Here is a 17,295-nt window from a genome sequence, read left to right on the forward strand (position 1 = left end):
ACACACACACACACACACACACACACACACACACACACACACACACAGTGCCCTGCAAAGGGAGCTTTTTAAAAGGTTCCCTACACCTATATGACCTAGAAGAAGACAAGGAATGTCTCTGGACGTCATCTTCCTCACTGGAAGAAATAAGATATTAAGACATTATGTTAAGATACATTCTAAGGTTAGCATTTTATGATCCAAAGATTCTGTCTGTAGCATATGGCTTCTTTGCTTTTTATTGGCATAACTCAATACTAAAGCCAAGTATTCATGTATTTCAAAGAAAATGCTAAAAGATAATAAAAAATGACCGCCAGACAATGAAGAAGCAGTAGTAGCTAGAATAGAGGAATTAGAATTTTACCTCACATATAACATGCTTTGAGCTTCCTGGAACACACTTAAGACACAGTTTCCCTGAAGTCTTTCTATTCTCCCTACAGGGTACCAGTTTATAACAATTTTTAGGGAATAAACTAGCAAACTAGGTCGACGAAATACCTATCATTCCTTCCTATCAATACACAAAATTTAAACTTTTGTATACCGTATAAGTAAAAATACTTTTACATATACTGAAATTAAAAACATTTTCCATAGGGCCAAGCCACAGAACATAGTATCTTAATAGTGTCACAGGATACTTTGAGATGATGAAAATCTGAATCCTGTAAATCCCAATCAAAAGTACACACTCTTCTGATAAATAGTACAGCCAAGTTAGTTCTATAATATGCATCCACAAGTATATAAAGTTGAACTATAAATACATTTCAATCTCATACATATTTCCTTTATCATTTGGCTTAATTTTATAAAGCCATTATTTCCTTATTTCCAACCTTAAAACTCCTTCACTACCACAGCCAGTTATATCATATTCAGTTCATTAGCTTTCTTCTCATTTGAAAATAGCTCTACTCTTAAAATTACTTTAATTCAAAAATTTTAAATAAGTTTTAACATTTTCTATATTTTAGTCAACTTGATAAAATAATAATTCTTCTGAACAAAATTATCACAAAGCAAGCCCCGGTTCTTAAAGGTGAACAAACATTTGACATACTCACGAACTATAATTATCGCCATTGCAAAGTTAGATTTACTCAATGCAACCATATAAAAATGATGAACTTCAAAGAAAACTAACCTATAAAAATCTAATAGTATTCAAACTAAAATGATCAGAAAAAAGTTTGTTAGAATTGCTGTTTTCTTAAATTCTTCACACATAAACTGTCACAGTATATTGAGAATGAATTTCCTAAAGTTCCAAGTTGAATTGCATTTAATTCTCAATTGTTAGAGAAAATAGAAATGTTAAGTCTCTTTAAAATTATTCTAACAGACTACTTAAAAAGCCTTGCCGTAATAGAGAAAGTAGTAAAATTACAAAGCAGTTGGAGGATGGGGGATGGAACTTTATAGACATTGAACTTCCGGCCTGAACTTTCCCTTCTGTGATAAAAGCCACGAAATCAGACTCTAACTCAGCCTTGTCAGCACTATAGTGGAGGGCACTGATCTTCTTACCCCTTGTGTGCATAGAGAGAAGAATGAGCAAGACAATGTGAAGCTGCCAGTTTAGTTCTTCCAGCCAACCCACTGCAGCAGCAGAGCAGTCAATGTGCCCTGCCTGTTTAAGCCTCCTGTTTCTTGCCTTTCCGTCTTTCACTGAGACTCCTCTGCTGCCACTCTTGTCAGATCTTCTCGCAAGCCTGCCAGCAACCCTGAGACAGGACCGTGAAAGACAAGCCTGTTACAAACTGGTTCTGTCACCACAGAGACTTCAACTGATCACCTCGTGGGGAGGACAACAAAGGGCGGTGAGGACCCTGAGCTGGATTGTTTTCTTAAGAAAGGAGCCTGACGCAGCTGCCCACACAAGGGCTAGCACACGCCGGGGCTTCACTCTGCACTGGCAACACTCATGTCCCCCAAATCTTTCAGGCAGCTATGAAGGGAATCCATAGCAAACCTCATTTAAAACGTTGCTGTCATAAAATAGTTTGTTTCTTTTACCAACATTTACTTTCTCTGCTAAGAATTTTAACTGAGAAATGTAAAAAGAAAACAAGAAATAATATTTTTACTTAACAAAATGCCAGAAACAGTACAACAGATCAAAGTATTATGTTACAGCAGTTTACTCACACTACGTCAACAGATAAATAATACCCTTGAATCAAGTGCACAGATATGAAAAGGGTCACATGTAAAAGTAATCACTAATAAATGTTGCAAGTTAAGATATTTCAGTTATGACTATAGTTTTAAGTGCTGTTAACCTAACTGACTTTATTATGTAAATAAAACCATTGCAAGTTTTTCCACTTTTTAGATTTTAACCATAACTGTTTCTCAATGTAAATTATGAACAGTTTTGTGAAGTTTCATTTGCCATGATACTGAATGATAAAGACATTTTTTCAAATTTGTTTTTGTTTTACTCTGAGAACTGTCAATAATAAAAGAACACCAAGAAAGATAAATGAATTGTCAATATATGTAGAAACTACAATGTTACCACAGACAAATACAAACAGAGGTTATTATTAAATCCCATCAGTTTATCTGAAAAAGGATTTATGAGTAGAGTAGCAAATGTATATTACAATGGTTATATCTAAGATATCATCATTATACGTTTACTTGATATTTTAAAAAATCTTTTCTTGGAAAAAGAATCTCTGCTTTCTTCTCATTTTCAAAAGACACCCCTCATTTGCCCCTACTCCTGACCCCATCCTGCACCTCCCAGCACTATTCCACCAGGTACCATTCAAATCTACTCTCTAGTTTAGGAAAGCCCAACAATGTTTTGTTTTGATGATTTTACACATACTACAACCAATCAACACTCTCAATTTATACTTTCATAAGTACTTTCATGAAATTTAACCAAAATACAGAATTTTAACCATGTAGGAAATCTTAAACTACTCTGAGCTTAATAAACTACACATTCTGCATTTCACAGAAGCCATGCAACTTAGTTATCAGAAACATGGAAGTTGGTGGTGATTAAAAAGAACTGTCTTTGAGTAATACTTATCCATATCCCTTTTAGTTAGGAAAAGAGATTAGTATATAGTAAAATGAGTAAGGATGATCAGGACCAGAGGGATATGTGGGAAAAACAGACAAAAATCAAGCAATAGAATCTGCTTTTCAAACCTTCTATGTTGGGCTCACAGCCACATTCACAACATGGTTCCACTGCCAATTTGGAATCCAGCCTTGAGCTTTGGGGCAAGAAGTGAATAGCTGAAATGTGGGACAGCTCCCACTGCTCACATTTCCCCAATATGGGCTTCTATAAATGGCTGAAAGTTAAAGACAGAATCTCTGCTCTCTCCCCAGAATCCTAATTCAGTTCAAAAGAATTCACAACAGCAACCATTTCTGATTTTGAACTATGTGCAAGCTGACTTGGTTCCTCAAGAAGATTATAATACCACAAAATAAGTATATAAGAAATAATTAAGTAAAAATGTACGACATTTTAAGATGAAGTGGCCCCAACAGAATAAACATGGAAATTCCAAGCAGAGGATGGAACAGACTGGGCCCAGACTGCAGGGAGAGCTGGATGCTGAAAGATGAATTGAACTTACACAGCAATACAGAAGTTGAGAGGAAAGAAATTATATGAGCAAGGTTTACAGGTCGAAATGAATTTCCAATTTGTGCAATAGTATGAGGACAATCTTACTGGAACAGACAGCTCCTATTAGTAAGTGGTTGGAAAGAAAGCTAGACAGAGTGGAACCAAATTGTGCAGGACTTTGAATATAGGTTACAGAGTTTGGAGAATATGAATTTCAAAAAAAAAAAAATTTATGCTGGGCACATAGACTCGTACCTGTAATCCCAGCTACTTGAGAGGCTGAGGCAAGAGGATTACTTAAGGCCAAGAGTTCAATCCAGCCTGAGCAACATAGCAAGACCCTATCTCTAAAATAATTTTTTTTAACTAGCTGGGTATGGTGGGTCATACCTGTATTCCCAATTATTGGGGAAGTTAAGATAGGAGGAATTTTTTTAGGCCAGGATTTCCAGCCTGCAGTGAGCTATGATCACACCACTGCAATCCTGCCTGAGTGACAGAGCAAGACCCCATCTCCAAAAAGACTTTTGGACTTCAGCATGTAGGATGAATCTCTGAACCTCACCTTCCAACTAGGTGAGGGAGAGTGAAAACAAGATTAAACGTATGAGGAGAGGTTTCCACTTAGTCAAACTTTTTGCTAATACCTATTTCTTTCATTTAGCAATATTTTAAAAAATCAAAATGTATACCTATTAATTTCCTCCATTTTTAACTTAATTATTAACATATGCTAGGTACCAACAATGAAGGGGATCTTTTATAAATGGCATATTAGGCCCCTGACTACTTGGTTCAAAAAATCTCATGAAACTCTTATTATGTAGATCAAAAGTCTAACTTAGCAAAACAACCCAGATTTGCCTATGATTTAACCCACTCACCCTAATGTACATATTTTTATCTATAGTTTATATTTTAATTTCCAACATCCAATCTAATTAAGCCCCTATCTGTACCAGGTCAAGAACTGGTTTCATAATTCCACAAGCAAAACACAAATAACCACATTAAAAAGTGCGCAAACAACATGAACAGATGCTTCTCAAAAGAAGACATACAAAAGGCCAAGAAACACATGAAAAGAATGTTCAACATCACTATCAGAGAAATGCAAATCAAAACCATAGTGAAATACCATCTTACACCAGTCAGAAAGGCTATTACTAAAAAGTCAAAAATTCACAAATACTGGCAAGGCTGCGGAGAAAAGGGAATGCTTATACATTGTTTGTAGGAATATAAATTAGTTCAGCCACCATGGAAAGCAGTTTGGAGATTTCTCAAACAAGTTAAAACAGTACTACCAACTACCATTCTACTCAGTAAAACCATTACTGGGTATATACGCAAAAGAATATAAATCGTTCTACCAAAAATACATGGGTACTTATATGTTCATCGCAGCACTACTGAGAGTAGCAAAGATATGAAATCAACCGAGGTACCCATCATCAGTAGACTGGATAAAGAAAATATGGTACATATGCACCACGGAATACTAGTGTCATAAAAAAGAATGAAATCCTAGCAATACTGATGCAGCTGGAGGGCGTTATCCTAAGCAGATTAACACAGGAACAGATACATCCCTATTACTGCATATTCTCACTTAAAAGTGGGAACTTAACATTAGGTACACTTGGACATAAAGATGGCAACAACAGACACTGGGGCCTACTGGAGTGGGGAAGGAGACAGGCAGGCTGCCAAGGGTTGAAAAACTACTGGGTACTATGCTCATTACGGGGGGGACTGGATCAATTGGACCCCAAACCTCAGCAACACACAATATGCCCATGTAACAATCCACACATTTCCCCTCTGAATCTAAAATAAAGGTTGAAATTATCTTTAAAATAAAGATTTAGTAACCGGATAACCAAGTAAATCAATGGTAGAATGGGGAAAATCTCCCTTTCAGAATAATTCAAAAAATTTATATATTTAGATAGTCTCACTCCATGAAGCAGAGCTTAATCAACCCCACTCTTGACTCTAAGCTGTGCTTAGTGACTTGCTTCCAAGAAGTACAGTATGAAAAGGAATATAACTTTACACTGGAATAACTGGCAAACACTCCCTTGGGCAGGTGATCGAGGTTAACATGACTGAAGACAAGCCATGCTGACAACTGGTACCCCTGATATGATGAGAATGGCACTTCACCTCTATGGTCTACCTCCTCAACATCAACCACCCCAGTCTATGAGAAATACATCAGGTTGACTCCATTTCAGAAATATTAAATAAAATATCTGATCATCACTTCTTAAAACTATCAAGGAAAGTGTAAAAAAACAGTTACAAACCAATAGAGAGTAAGACGACATGCTGACTAAGTGCAAAGTGGTTTTCCAGACGGGATCCTTGAACAGACAAAAATGGCATTATGAAAAGGGAGAGAGGAAATAAATCTGAATAAAGTTTGGAGCTTAGTTGCTGGTAATACACAATTGTTCCTTTCCCAGCTGTGACACATACAGAGCTCCAAAGTAAGGTCAAATATTAATAGCGGGGGAAACTGGGTGAAGGGTATATGAGGACTCTATATTACCTTTGGAAATTTTCTAAATCAATTATAAAATAAAAAGTTTATTTAAAAAATGGGTTTCATAGCAGTTAAACATTCGCTCCCAATCTCCTAACCACAGAGTTGACAGCAGAGAAAGAACCAATGTGCCAAACGGTTATATACCTGCGTGTGCAGCTTTCATCACAGATTCACTTAACTGCTCCAATAGATTCGACTTCAATTACATCTTTACCTACAGGAAGAAATACCAGAAAGGAGAATAACAACGGTTTATGTCTGAGGCGTTCTTCTTCTACTGAGATAGCCAACTTAATTTTGCAAGTTAATTTATATACCAAATGAGTCTTCAAAGAAAACTCTGAGAGAAGATTAAAAGAAAGGTCACCATTTGAAAATGTACACCTGACAGAAGGGCAAAGGAAGGAAAAAGGAGCACTATGGAGAGTACTACTAATATGAGTAGGATATCACCGTTTGTCATTTGCAGAATTCTTACTAATGACATTCACACATTCCAGATTTACGGAGTCTTTGCTATACAGCAGAAAGGGCCTATTTGTGCTATGTGTATAATCTGGGGCAGATTATTTAAACCCTCTGCTAATTACCCCTAAATAAATGAAGGAATACAGACTACTGAACACAGTACCCAGAACATAGGAAGACAGCAGAAAATGTTAGTAATTTCCTGACAACTCTCACTAATCTCTCTCTTGCCTCCCACATGAAAAGCTTTGCTAATAAAAATAATGTTCTCTAATATAACAGGCTACAATGTAACATTTGCCGAGTTGTTCCTGTCACAAACAGTGTGATCATTAAATCAAGGATACAAAATATCTCAAGTCGAGATTTTAAAAATTCAATTAAAGCTGGACACAGTGGTTTGTCCTTGGTTATAGTCCCAGCTATTAGGGAGGGCAAGGCAAGAGGGCTGCTTGAGCCCAGGGGTTCGAGACTAGCCTGGGCAATACAGCAAGACCTCACCTCAAAAAAAAAGTCAAATTATACCTGAAAAACTAAATATTTATTTTAATCCAATTCATTTTTACTTAATTCATTAAATATCCATGCATTTGAAGTAGAAGTATACTGAAGAATTTTAAATGGAGACTACCTTGCTACCAATGTCAATTTGTGATTCATTTTCACATAGAAACTCCCCAAATCTCCTGATTTTATGTTTATATACAGTTTTTATCTCAAAAACATTCACTATTTGCTATATTTGGGGGGATTGTGTCTACTGAATGGATGTGAGAACATTAAAAAGAGACAGCACCTGCCTTCAGGACAAAGCTTATCCTCTAGTGGGTGAAGACAAACATACAATCCAATAATGACAATGCAGTACAGTAACTGTCTGCTATGCTGAGGAAACATGGAAAAACCAGGGAACAAACAAAGATTAATTCTGCCTGAGGGTGAGGGTTGGACTTGCGTGGGGGAGGCATTTGAACCAGGTCTTCAAAGGTAAGTAGGAATTCACTGGGTGAAGGGAAGGCAAAGAAAATCTAAGCAAAGAAAACAGGCAGTACAGTACGTATATGAGTAAGAAAAAGAGCAGTGCTTGCAGAGAACAGGAGAAGCTCGATATGCCTAGAGAGCAGGGGAATTAGGCTGGAAAAGTAGGCTGGGGAGGTTAGGAAGAGCCTTGTAGCCAATAATTAGAAGTTTTGATTTTATCCTACACACATGGGGAGCAATGTCTTCATTTCTGGAGGTAAGCACAGGTTACTTTCCATTGTGCAAACTGACAGCTACTACTCCTTGCAGCTGATTATATTTCAAAGGAAACTAATAAAGTTTTGGAAATAAGAAGAAAAATATTTTCCTTGGTATCTAAGAAAACATAATAATATATTTATTATTCTTAATGAGAACAATAAGGTGAGTGTTATTTTCTTTTTTTTTTTTTTTTAAATTTATGAGTGTTATTTTCTTTATCATGTGAACATCCCTGCTAATACTGTTTGGAATAAAATTTACTTTTCAGTTAAACTTCTGTCCAAACACACAGGCACGCTCATAACAACAGTTATTTCCTTCTTCCTATTGGAACCATAGCCTTTTAGGTCCTACCAAGAGCTTTGCACTAAAACGTTTTTCAAACTTTCATACATGTTGTACCAAAAACAAAAGTGACCTCAGAACTGCACTGGTAATTTGTTTTATTATTCTGGCTTTTAACTAAACACTTACATACTATCATAAAAAGCTACTCCACTATGAGAAAAAAAAAAAAAAATTAACAATAGAGCCCACGGTACAAAAACTTTTTTCCTGACTTTGGAGTTTATAAAGACCACAACTTTAGCCCTCTTTCAGGCTGCCTCCTGCCTCCCCACCCCATTCTAATTTGCAGCATTCCACATCACTAGTCATTAACAACCCAAAGCTCCCTTCAGCTGCAGAGTGAAAGACCATCACATTATTACAAATAAACAATCCCTTTCTCCCTTGAACGAGTGACACATTATTCTGAGCACGTCTTCTCTCTGCTTTCATTGCTCTGCCAAGGTCCTCCATGAGTGGGAAGGGGTAAAAAGAGAGAAAAAATATCCCACAACTTGTCTAAAGCATGTAGAGGATGATTTGTGTTCTTACGGGATATGACTGTCACTGTTGATCTGCTTTCAGGCCTAGATTACATGTGATAAGGGCTGACCTTCTTTAAGTATTCACACATTATGCACTCATGGAGAGCAGGCAGGACACAAAAGTCCTTCAGATGTTCTGGACATCAATCAAGTGCACAGCATGGAGCCTGCCAAACTTTTCTTCCATTTACTCAGGGAGAGGAAGGGGGAGTCCAAGACAGACTTAATAAAGTTTAAAGCTATGCCACAATATATTTGGGGAGACCATTGTTATTAAAAGGGTGCTGTTTCAAAAAATTCTCTATAGTTACCACTGGCAACAAAAACAATTCGTATACAAAGAGACAACCAGATTTCATTTCAGCTTTAAAATCTCAAAACTTTTGTTATAAACCAGGTCTCAATAGCTTTAGCAGATTGCTATATTTTCTTTCCTGAAGACATTTTATTAAGTATATATTTTAAAAACCAAAAATATAAAATTTCTATTATAACAATCATACTCAAAACATATTTTTAAAGCATTTATAAAATAGAGGACATACATTTGTTACAAAACTGAGCATAGTTAAATAAATTGAAGACTAGTCAACAGCACAAACCATTTTTCACCTAATACAAACACTGTCATTACTAACAGGCAAGAGCCCCAATATTATAGTGTAGATACGATGATACCTTCTGAAACAGGCTTCTAATGTTTGTCTTTTATTGTTGCCCCTCCCCACAGCTCATGCCAGGAATTTGAGGTAGCTTTTGAAAAAGAACAAATAAGCCCCAAACTGTGTTCTCTTAAAATATTGCAACACTCTATACTTGGAGGGCATGATTTCAGCAACAGCACAATCAAATCCATCAGACAAAGATGCTTCATGGAATTTGATGATAGATTGATACTTTAAATCTACTACAATATCGTTTACCTAGCGATCACAAAATTCTTTTTAAAAGCTAATGTCATGCTATGAATATAATAATTATATGCATGGCCTGTGCACAAAATAAGATTAGACACAAAGGTTTACAAAACAATTCATGAGACAACAAGGCAATGAACATTAAAAGAGCAGGAAGAGAATTCAAGGTAACTTATATGATTAAACTACCAAAGAAAATTAACTTAGTAAATTTGCCAATTAAAACAACAACAACAACAAACCCTCCAGATTGCCTCTATATATGCATTATTTTTGCATGGATCTTTAGTTTATTATTTGGTTTTAGTGATATGCTACTAAAAGACCATGAGGTCAGACTTGCACCCTAGTAACAGGGAACTAGGTGACAGATAAACTGTGAGGTTATTCTTTATGTTAATCATTACAGAGTAAACCATTACCTGGAAAATATGACTATCTCAGGAAAGAAACTGAACCAGAATGAGAGGAAGATGTCTTGGCAGGAGATGGGAAGCAAGAAACCCAGGCAAGACTAGTGTAGTTATTTCCAGATAGAACTTAAAATGATGACAGCTAGGATCATGATGACAACAATGATAATGATCATGATCCATACTATTTGGCCATCTTTTACTGTTTGTGAGGCACTATTTGTGTACCTAACATACAGGTTTAAGCATCCCTTATTTAAAATGCTTGCGGTCAGAATTGCTTTGGATTTCAAAGATTTTTAGATTTTGGAATTTTTACATAAACATAAGATATCTTGGGGATGGGACCCAAGGGTAAACATGAAATTCATTTACGTTTCACATGCACCTTACAGACACAGTCTGAAGGTAATTTTATACAATATTTTAAATAATTTTTTGCATGAAACAAAGTTTGTATACATCAAGCCATAAGAGAACAAAGGTGTCACTGTGTCAGCCACTCTTACAGACAATCTGTGTTTGTTTGGCATCACCATTATTTCTGACTCTCAATTTGTACATTATCAATAAGCAATCATTTTCTCCCACTTATTCACATGTAAGTACTTAACAGTAAAAATTATGACATACCATTAATACAATAAAAATGTGTCAGGTGTAGAATTTTCCACTTTTGGTATTAGGCAGGTGCTCAAAAAGTTTTGGATTTTGGAGTATTTCAGATTTTGGATTAGGGATGCTCACTCTGATTATCTCATTTAATCCTCACTGCCGCCCTGTGCAGCAGGAAATATCATTCCCAATTTCAGATAAGAATACTGTGTACACCTAAGATATAAGCCCTGAGAACTGGTTAGGAATCCATTGGATCAGATACCAATACTTCACTAGGTAGGGACCTATGTATTTTTGTTCTAGAAGAAATATCTGGGGTCAAAAAAAAAAAAAAGTCCATTCAGTGGATGGAGGACTCCAAGAATCTGGGATGCTGGTGAGATTCACTCAGCAAACATGACTACCAGAAATCCTGAGGGCTGGAGCATAAAAGGAGGATCAGATATTCTAAATTCCAAATCTGTAGATTCAGAGGAGGTAACACTAAACACTGTGTCATGCAACAGCAGTGCCTTCAGAGGTCAGGGGTTTCCAACCCATGGCGAGGTGGAACTCTCCTCTAAAGCGTGTGAAGTGTTTATTATAAAAAAACAAGTATAGACCACGTGTGGTGGCTCACACCTGTAATTCCAGCACTTTGGGAGGCCGAAGTAGGAGGATCGTTTCAGCCCAGAAGTTCGAGACCAATCTGGGCAACATAGGAAGACCTCATCTCTACTAAAAACAAAAAAATGTACCCAGGTGTGGTAGTGCACAACTGTATTACTAGCTACTCAGCGGGCTGAGCTGGGAGGATCACTTGGGCCCAGGAGGTTTGCACATCAAATACATATATTGTCATTAACATAAAGCAGTATTTTATATACATTCTTTATAAGTTTCTTAAAGACCCTTCTAAGCAACTAAGGAGAGTGAGGTGCCTTGGAATTGAGGAAAGGGTTTTTTCTTCCTTGCATAAGGCTGTACGTTAGGAGGTACCATGAGGTAGCACTGCAGGCTTAGAAGGCACACGAGTGGACGAATAAAGCTATCAGAGTCATGTAATGTAGTCCTTCCCTCACTGGAAGAGTCTGAGTTTAACAAACAAGATGTTTTCTTCACACCAAGAGAACTTTCTAGAAGATTTCCTTTGTCCCACCTATAAGGAACTACTTATAAAGGGTTTGTGTTTGATTTTTAAATAGCAACAGATACACACTGACATTGTAATTATTAACACTTTGACTCCTGGAGTCCACAAGTTAAAGTTACACACTATCATGAACCTTTGAGCTAATAACCTGACTTGCCAGAAGCTCTATTTTAAAGGGATTCTAAGGACATTTTCTTCTTTATCAAATTAGTGCTAAAGCATCCCTAAGCAGAAAATCAACATCTCTAGTACCCATTTGCCGTTTATAAAAAGCTGAACAAAGTTTCGTATCAAAACCAATTTCTTAAAAAGGATTACTGTAACTCTTATTTCATCCTAAAGTCAATTGTGCATAAAATTTATGCAAATCCAACTTGAACTGATATAAAATCAGTAAATTGAAAATGAAATTTTAAATAGATGTGATAATATCAACACAAACTCTACTTAACACAAAAGGATTTGAAGTATCGCTCTTATCTACACCCTTAAAGAATGTTTGCTTAAGCTGTTTCTCCATATACCATATGAGAATAGCTACTAGAAAATCTGTTTTCAACTATTTGGAAAGTATTTAAATATAAGAATTACATAAGAAAAAAGTGTCTTAGAAGAGAAGATACTAGCAGTAGAGAAAAATTTTGTTCTTGTATACCACATACTAGTTTTTCCATAGAAACCTCAACACTGCTATGAAATATCAGTTCTATGGATTTACACATTTAGCTAGTAGACTTAGCTGTTAGTAACCTTCAAAAATTCATGCTAGAGGAAATATAAAGGTTTCAGGAAGTTAATTTTTATTTCAGGTGGCATTTTAAATCTATGTACATATAAAAGTATTTTCAAATAAAAGAAACAATGATGCCAGGATTTTTGGTTCAGAGTCATGACATGCTACCAGGGGTGTCCAATCTTTTGGTTTCCCAGGGCCACACTGGGGGAACTGTCTTGGGCCACACAGAAAATACACTACACTACACACTACACTAACACTGATGAGCTAAAAACAAAAACAAAACAAAAAAAAAACTGCAAAAAAATCTCATAATGTTTTAAGAAACTTTACAAATTTGGGTTGAACCTCATGGCCAGCCTGGGCTGCATGTGGCCCACAGGCTGTGTGCTGGACAACAAACTTGTGCTAAACTTTTTCATCTCTCTCACGCACATATTTCCATATCTTCTCTTACCTGCTCTTAGAAACATGGCACACCTGCTTACTGCATTTATTTGTTTTTTATGAGAAATAGCAGCTCTTCATAATCTCATTAAGGCCTTTCTAACAGATTCTACACATGGAAAACTTTCAGAACACTGGGGATCGGTTTGGATGCTTAAACAAGTAGATTGTGTAAAAAAAAAAAAAAAAAAAGAAAAAGAAAAAAGAAAAAGAAGAAGTAAAATGAACCCCATGTACAAATTTCATTGAATCAGAAAATTTCACAGCACAGAGATATCAAACTTTCGTTTTAGTGAAAACTAAACTTTAAGATGGAGATACTACATTCTCTGCCCTCTCTAGAGCATTACAGCAAAAGCATAAGATATTTAATGTGCACGAAATAACAGAAGTAAGAAACTTAAGTTATGGAGGTAGAGGATGAGCTTTAGTGATCACGATATCAGATAAAACCAGTGACCTATCTGACACAAAGACAATTCTCTACTAATAACAACGGAAAAATATAAAAGTCTATTACTATTCTTGTCAATATGAGAGCCTTAGTTACAGAAGCATTCCTTTATCCCATCACCTTGTTCTACACATCTTATTATGGTTAGTCAGAACTCTGTGTGGTTATGTCTGCACCGCCAAACACCCAGCTGAAAAGTGACAAATTTAGTCAAGCAGTGAGTTATCCTAAGGTTTATGCCAAATGAAACATTCAAATTCAACCTTAACCAAAATGAGTAAAGCCTGTATTTACCCAGATGATTTAAGATCCATTAAGACCACCAATGTGATTTAAATTGTCACCATAATTTCCTCTCTGAGGTCTCCCAAAAGTTTATAGTGGAAGCACTTCAGAGTCCTCACTACATCTCATTAGCACCTCTACCAAAGGATGTGTGAAGAAAAAAGAGAAGCAAGAACATTCAAAAGGAGTAACTGCTATTTTAGAAACATTTTCTTTAAACATATTTTAAATTTTTTATTAAAATGGTATGTGTATAATCAGAAATTGACAAATTGAACCAAAAATATTTATGAAGTTAGGCAAAAGAACCATATATTATTCATCATAATTTTTCCTCTGCCTTTTCGATAGAGGATCTGTCCTCACTCTACATTGGTTATAGACCATTATCTCTTTGTGTTGCTTTTTAGATGATCGCTTTCTGGGAGTACAACTAGAAATAGCCTATGGAAATAAAGCTTGATGTCTTTCTGAATTGTATAAGAAGCTTTACACCAAACTCAGGCTGGGCTACAGAAAATATAAGAGAGTTGCCAATCCTAGACCAGATGCTTATGATGTCCTTGCAAAATCCTTTCGGTAGCTGGCAATGCTCCACAAGATCTGACTTCCAATTACTACCTCATTGGGCTCTTTTTCTCCCCCTTCTTCATCCTGTTCCTCAAACATACAAGGCATGCTCCAGCTCAGAGCTTTGTATCTCCTGATTCCTCTGCCTAAAATGCTCTTCTCTTCAATATCCGAAAGGTCTCTCTCCATTGCCTCCTTCAAATCTTGGCTCAATTCTTACCTTCTCAATGAAAGGTACCTAGTACTCTCTTTACTACTACAACCACCCCATTCCCAAACTCTCAATCCTCCTTACATTGCTTTATTTTTTTCTCCATAGCACTTAACACCTTCTAACTACTACATAATTTGCTTACTATGTTTATTGTTAACTGTCTCCCCCTCAGCCCCACTTGAGTACAAAACCCCCAGGGCCTTGCTCTTTTTCCACCTTATTCACCTATGTTCCCCCAACACTTGAAACAGTGACTTGAATATGTATTCAAGAAGCCTTTTTTCCAACTATTTCCTCTGTAAAGCCCTATCTCTCTCTTTCTAAAGTATCTGACCCCTCATGTCATCAATTATTCTCATACCAATTACTTTTTTCTTCCAAATCCTGGCTTGCCCTCTGGTTTCTATACCTACCACTCTAATGAATTTCTTCTTTCAAAGCTCAACAAATGTACTTTCCTTAGTCTTTACCCTTTTCAGCACTACTAACTCTGGGCTTCCTTTCTCAAGAGTACTTCCCTTCTTGAGAGCCTCACTCATTTAAAAGAATATTGAACAAATACAGTGTACTAGGCATCTGTTAGAAGTTCATCCTTTGGTTTTCATGATGAGGGCCTATCTATCCATGTGTTTTTCCTTTTCCATTCACACAAGTATAGGTGCTAATGATTCTTTCCAATAATCTCTTTTCTCAAACATGTTCCCTAATAATATCAGGGCTTCGGTTTACATCATTTCAACTACCATAGAAAATAACTTCCCTGAATGACCACCTTATATTTCTCTCTAGCAATGCAAATCTAAATATTACTATTTCTCCTACAGCTGTTCAATACCTCTCCGAGCTCCATGGATATTTCCATTCTTTGCAACCACTTAGCTTTAAGCCCTGCCCCCATCCTATTTGTTGGGCATTTTCTAATGCTGGGAGATAGCACTCCAATAACATGGAAGCTGAAAAAGTCAGATACTCAGTTTCACAGCTTCTACAGCGAGGACATGAGTACAGGACTGAAATCCTCTATATCATATGTACCCATCCCAGACTTTACAGTAAACTAACAAGAAAAAACCTCAAGGCATTCATGCTAATTGGTGGTGGTGGCAGTAGCAGCAGCTACATTGATTTTCCAAAGGCAATAGCAGTACCAGTTTTAGTGGCAGCATCCAGATCTAGGGTTGATAATGTGGGCAGCAAAATTGGGGTGTCTAAAGTAATAACAAACGCCGGCGAGGATGTGGAAAAAAGTGAACCCTTGTACACTGTTCGTGGGAATGTAAATTACTACAACCACTATAGAGAACAGTTTGGATGTTCCTCAAAGAACTAAAACTAGAGCTACCATATAATCCAACAATCCCACTACTACAAAAAAAAGGAAATCAGTATATTGAAGAGATAGCTGTACTCCCATGTTTATTACAGCACTATTCATGATAGCCAAGATTTGGAAGAAACCTAATTGTCCATCAACAAATGAATGGATAAAGAAAATGTGGTATATACACCCGGCAGAATACTATTCAGCCATGAAAAAGAATGAGATCCTGTCATCTGCAACAACATAGATGGAACTGGAGATGATTATGTTAAGTGAAATAAGTCAGCCACAGAAAGACAAACTTTGCATGTTCTCACATTTGTGAAAGCTAAAAACTAAAACAATGAAATTCATGGACAAAGAGGGTATACGATGTTTATTACCAGAGACTAGGAAGAGTTGTGGGGGTGGGAAGAGTGAAGATGGTTAATGGGTACGAAAAAACAGTTAGAGAGAAATTAATTTAAAAAGAGAAATTTAATAGCACAGCAGTGTGACTACAGTCAATAATAATTTAATTATATGTTTTAAAATAATGAAAAGAGTAAAACTAAGGATAAATGCTTGAGGTGATAGATACCCCATTTGCCCTGATATGATTATTATACATTGTATGCCTGTATCAAAATATCTCATATATCCCCAAAATCAATGAACACAAATTAGCACTACTTTACACCAACAATGACCAAGCTGAGAATCAAATCAAGAACTCAATCCCTTTTATGATAGCTGGAAAAAATAAAATAAAATACTTAGGAATATACCTAAGTATTGTAAGATCTCTAGGAGGAAAACTACAAAACTCTCCTGAAAAAAATCATAGATGACACAGACAAATGGAAACACATCCCATGCTGGTGAATGGGTAGAATCAATATTGTGAAAATAACCACATTGCCAAAAGCAATCTACAAATTCAATGTAATTCCCATCCAAATATCATCATCATTCTTCACAGAACTAGAAAAAAAATCCTAAAATTCATATGGAATCACAAAAGAGTCTGTACAGACAAAGCAAGGCTAAGAAAAAAGAACAAATCTGGAGGGATCACATTACCTGACTTCAAACTATACTGCAAAGCTACAGTTACCAAAACAGTGTAGTACTGATATAAAAATAGGCACATAGACCAATGGAACAGAATAGAGAACCTAGAAATAAAGCCAAAAATTAAAATCAACCAATCTTCAACAAAGCAAATAAAAATATAAAGTAGGGAAAGGACACCCTATGCAACAAATGGTGCTGAGATAATTGGCAAACCACATGTAGAAGAATGAAGCTGGATCCTCATCTCTCATTGTATACAAAAATCAACTTGAGATGGATCAAAAATTTAAATCTAAGACCTAAAAACATAAAAATTCTAGAATATAACATTGGAAAAACTCTCCTAGACATTGGCTTAGACCAAGAGTTCATGACCAAGAATC

General features: G+C 36.2%; 1 protein-coding gene across 3 annotated transcripts in view; it reads right to left on the reverse strand.

Annotated features, from left to right (window-relative positions):
* BMPR1B (bone morphogenetic protein receptor type 1B) overlaps nucleotides 1-17,295 on the reverse strand; it is a 400,498-nt gene that overhangs the window by 102,507 nt on the left and 280,696 nt on the right. The window contains exon 1 of one of the 3 annotated variants that reach the window (XM_025384632.1): nucleotides 1,537-1,624. The exons of the other annotated variants lie outside the window; for them this stretch is intronic. Within the exon in view, the coding sequence (XP_025240417.1) occupies nucleotides 1,537-1,549 (13 nt within the window). The 5' untranslated portion in view covers nucleotides 1,550-1,624. Of the gene's footprint in view, nucleotides 1-1,536; nucleotides 1,625-17,295 lie in introns of those variants that run through there. 3 annotated transcript variants of the gene reach the window in all.

Source organism: Theropithecus gelada, chromosome 5 (genome assembly GCF_003255815.1).
Source record: "Theropithecus gelada isolate Dixy chromosome 5, Tgel_1.0, whole genome shotgun sequence".
NCBI classification, from domain to species: Eukaryota; Metazoa; Chordata; class Mammalia; order Primates; family Cercopithecidae; genus Theropithecus; species Theropithecus gelada.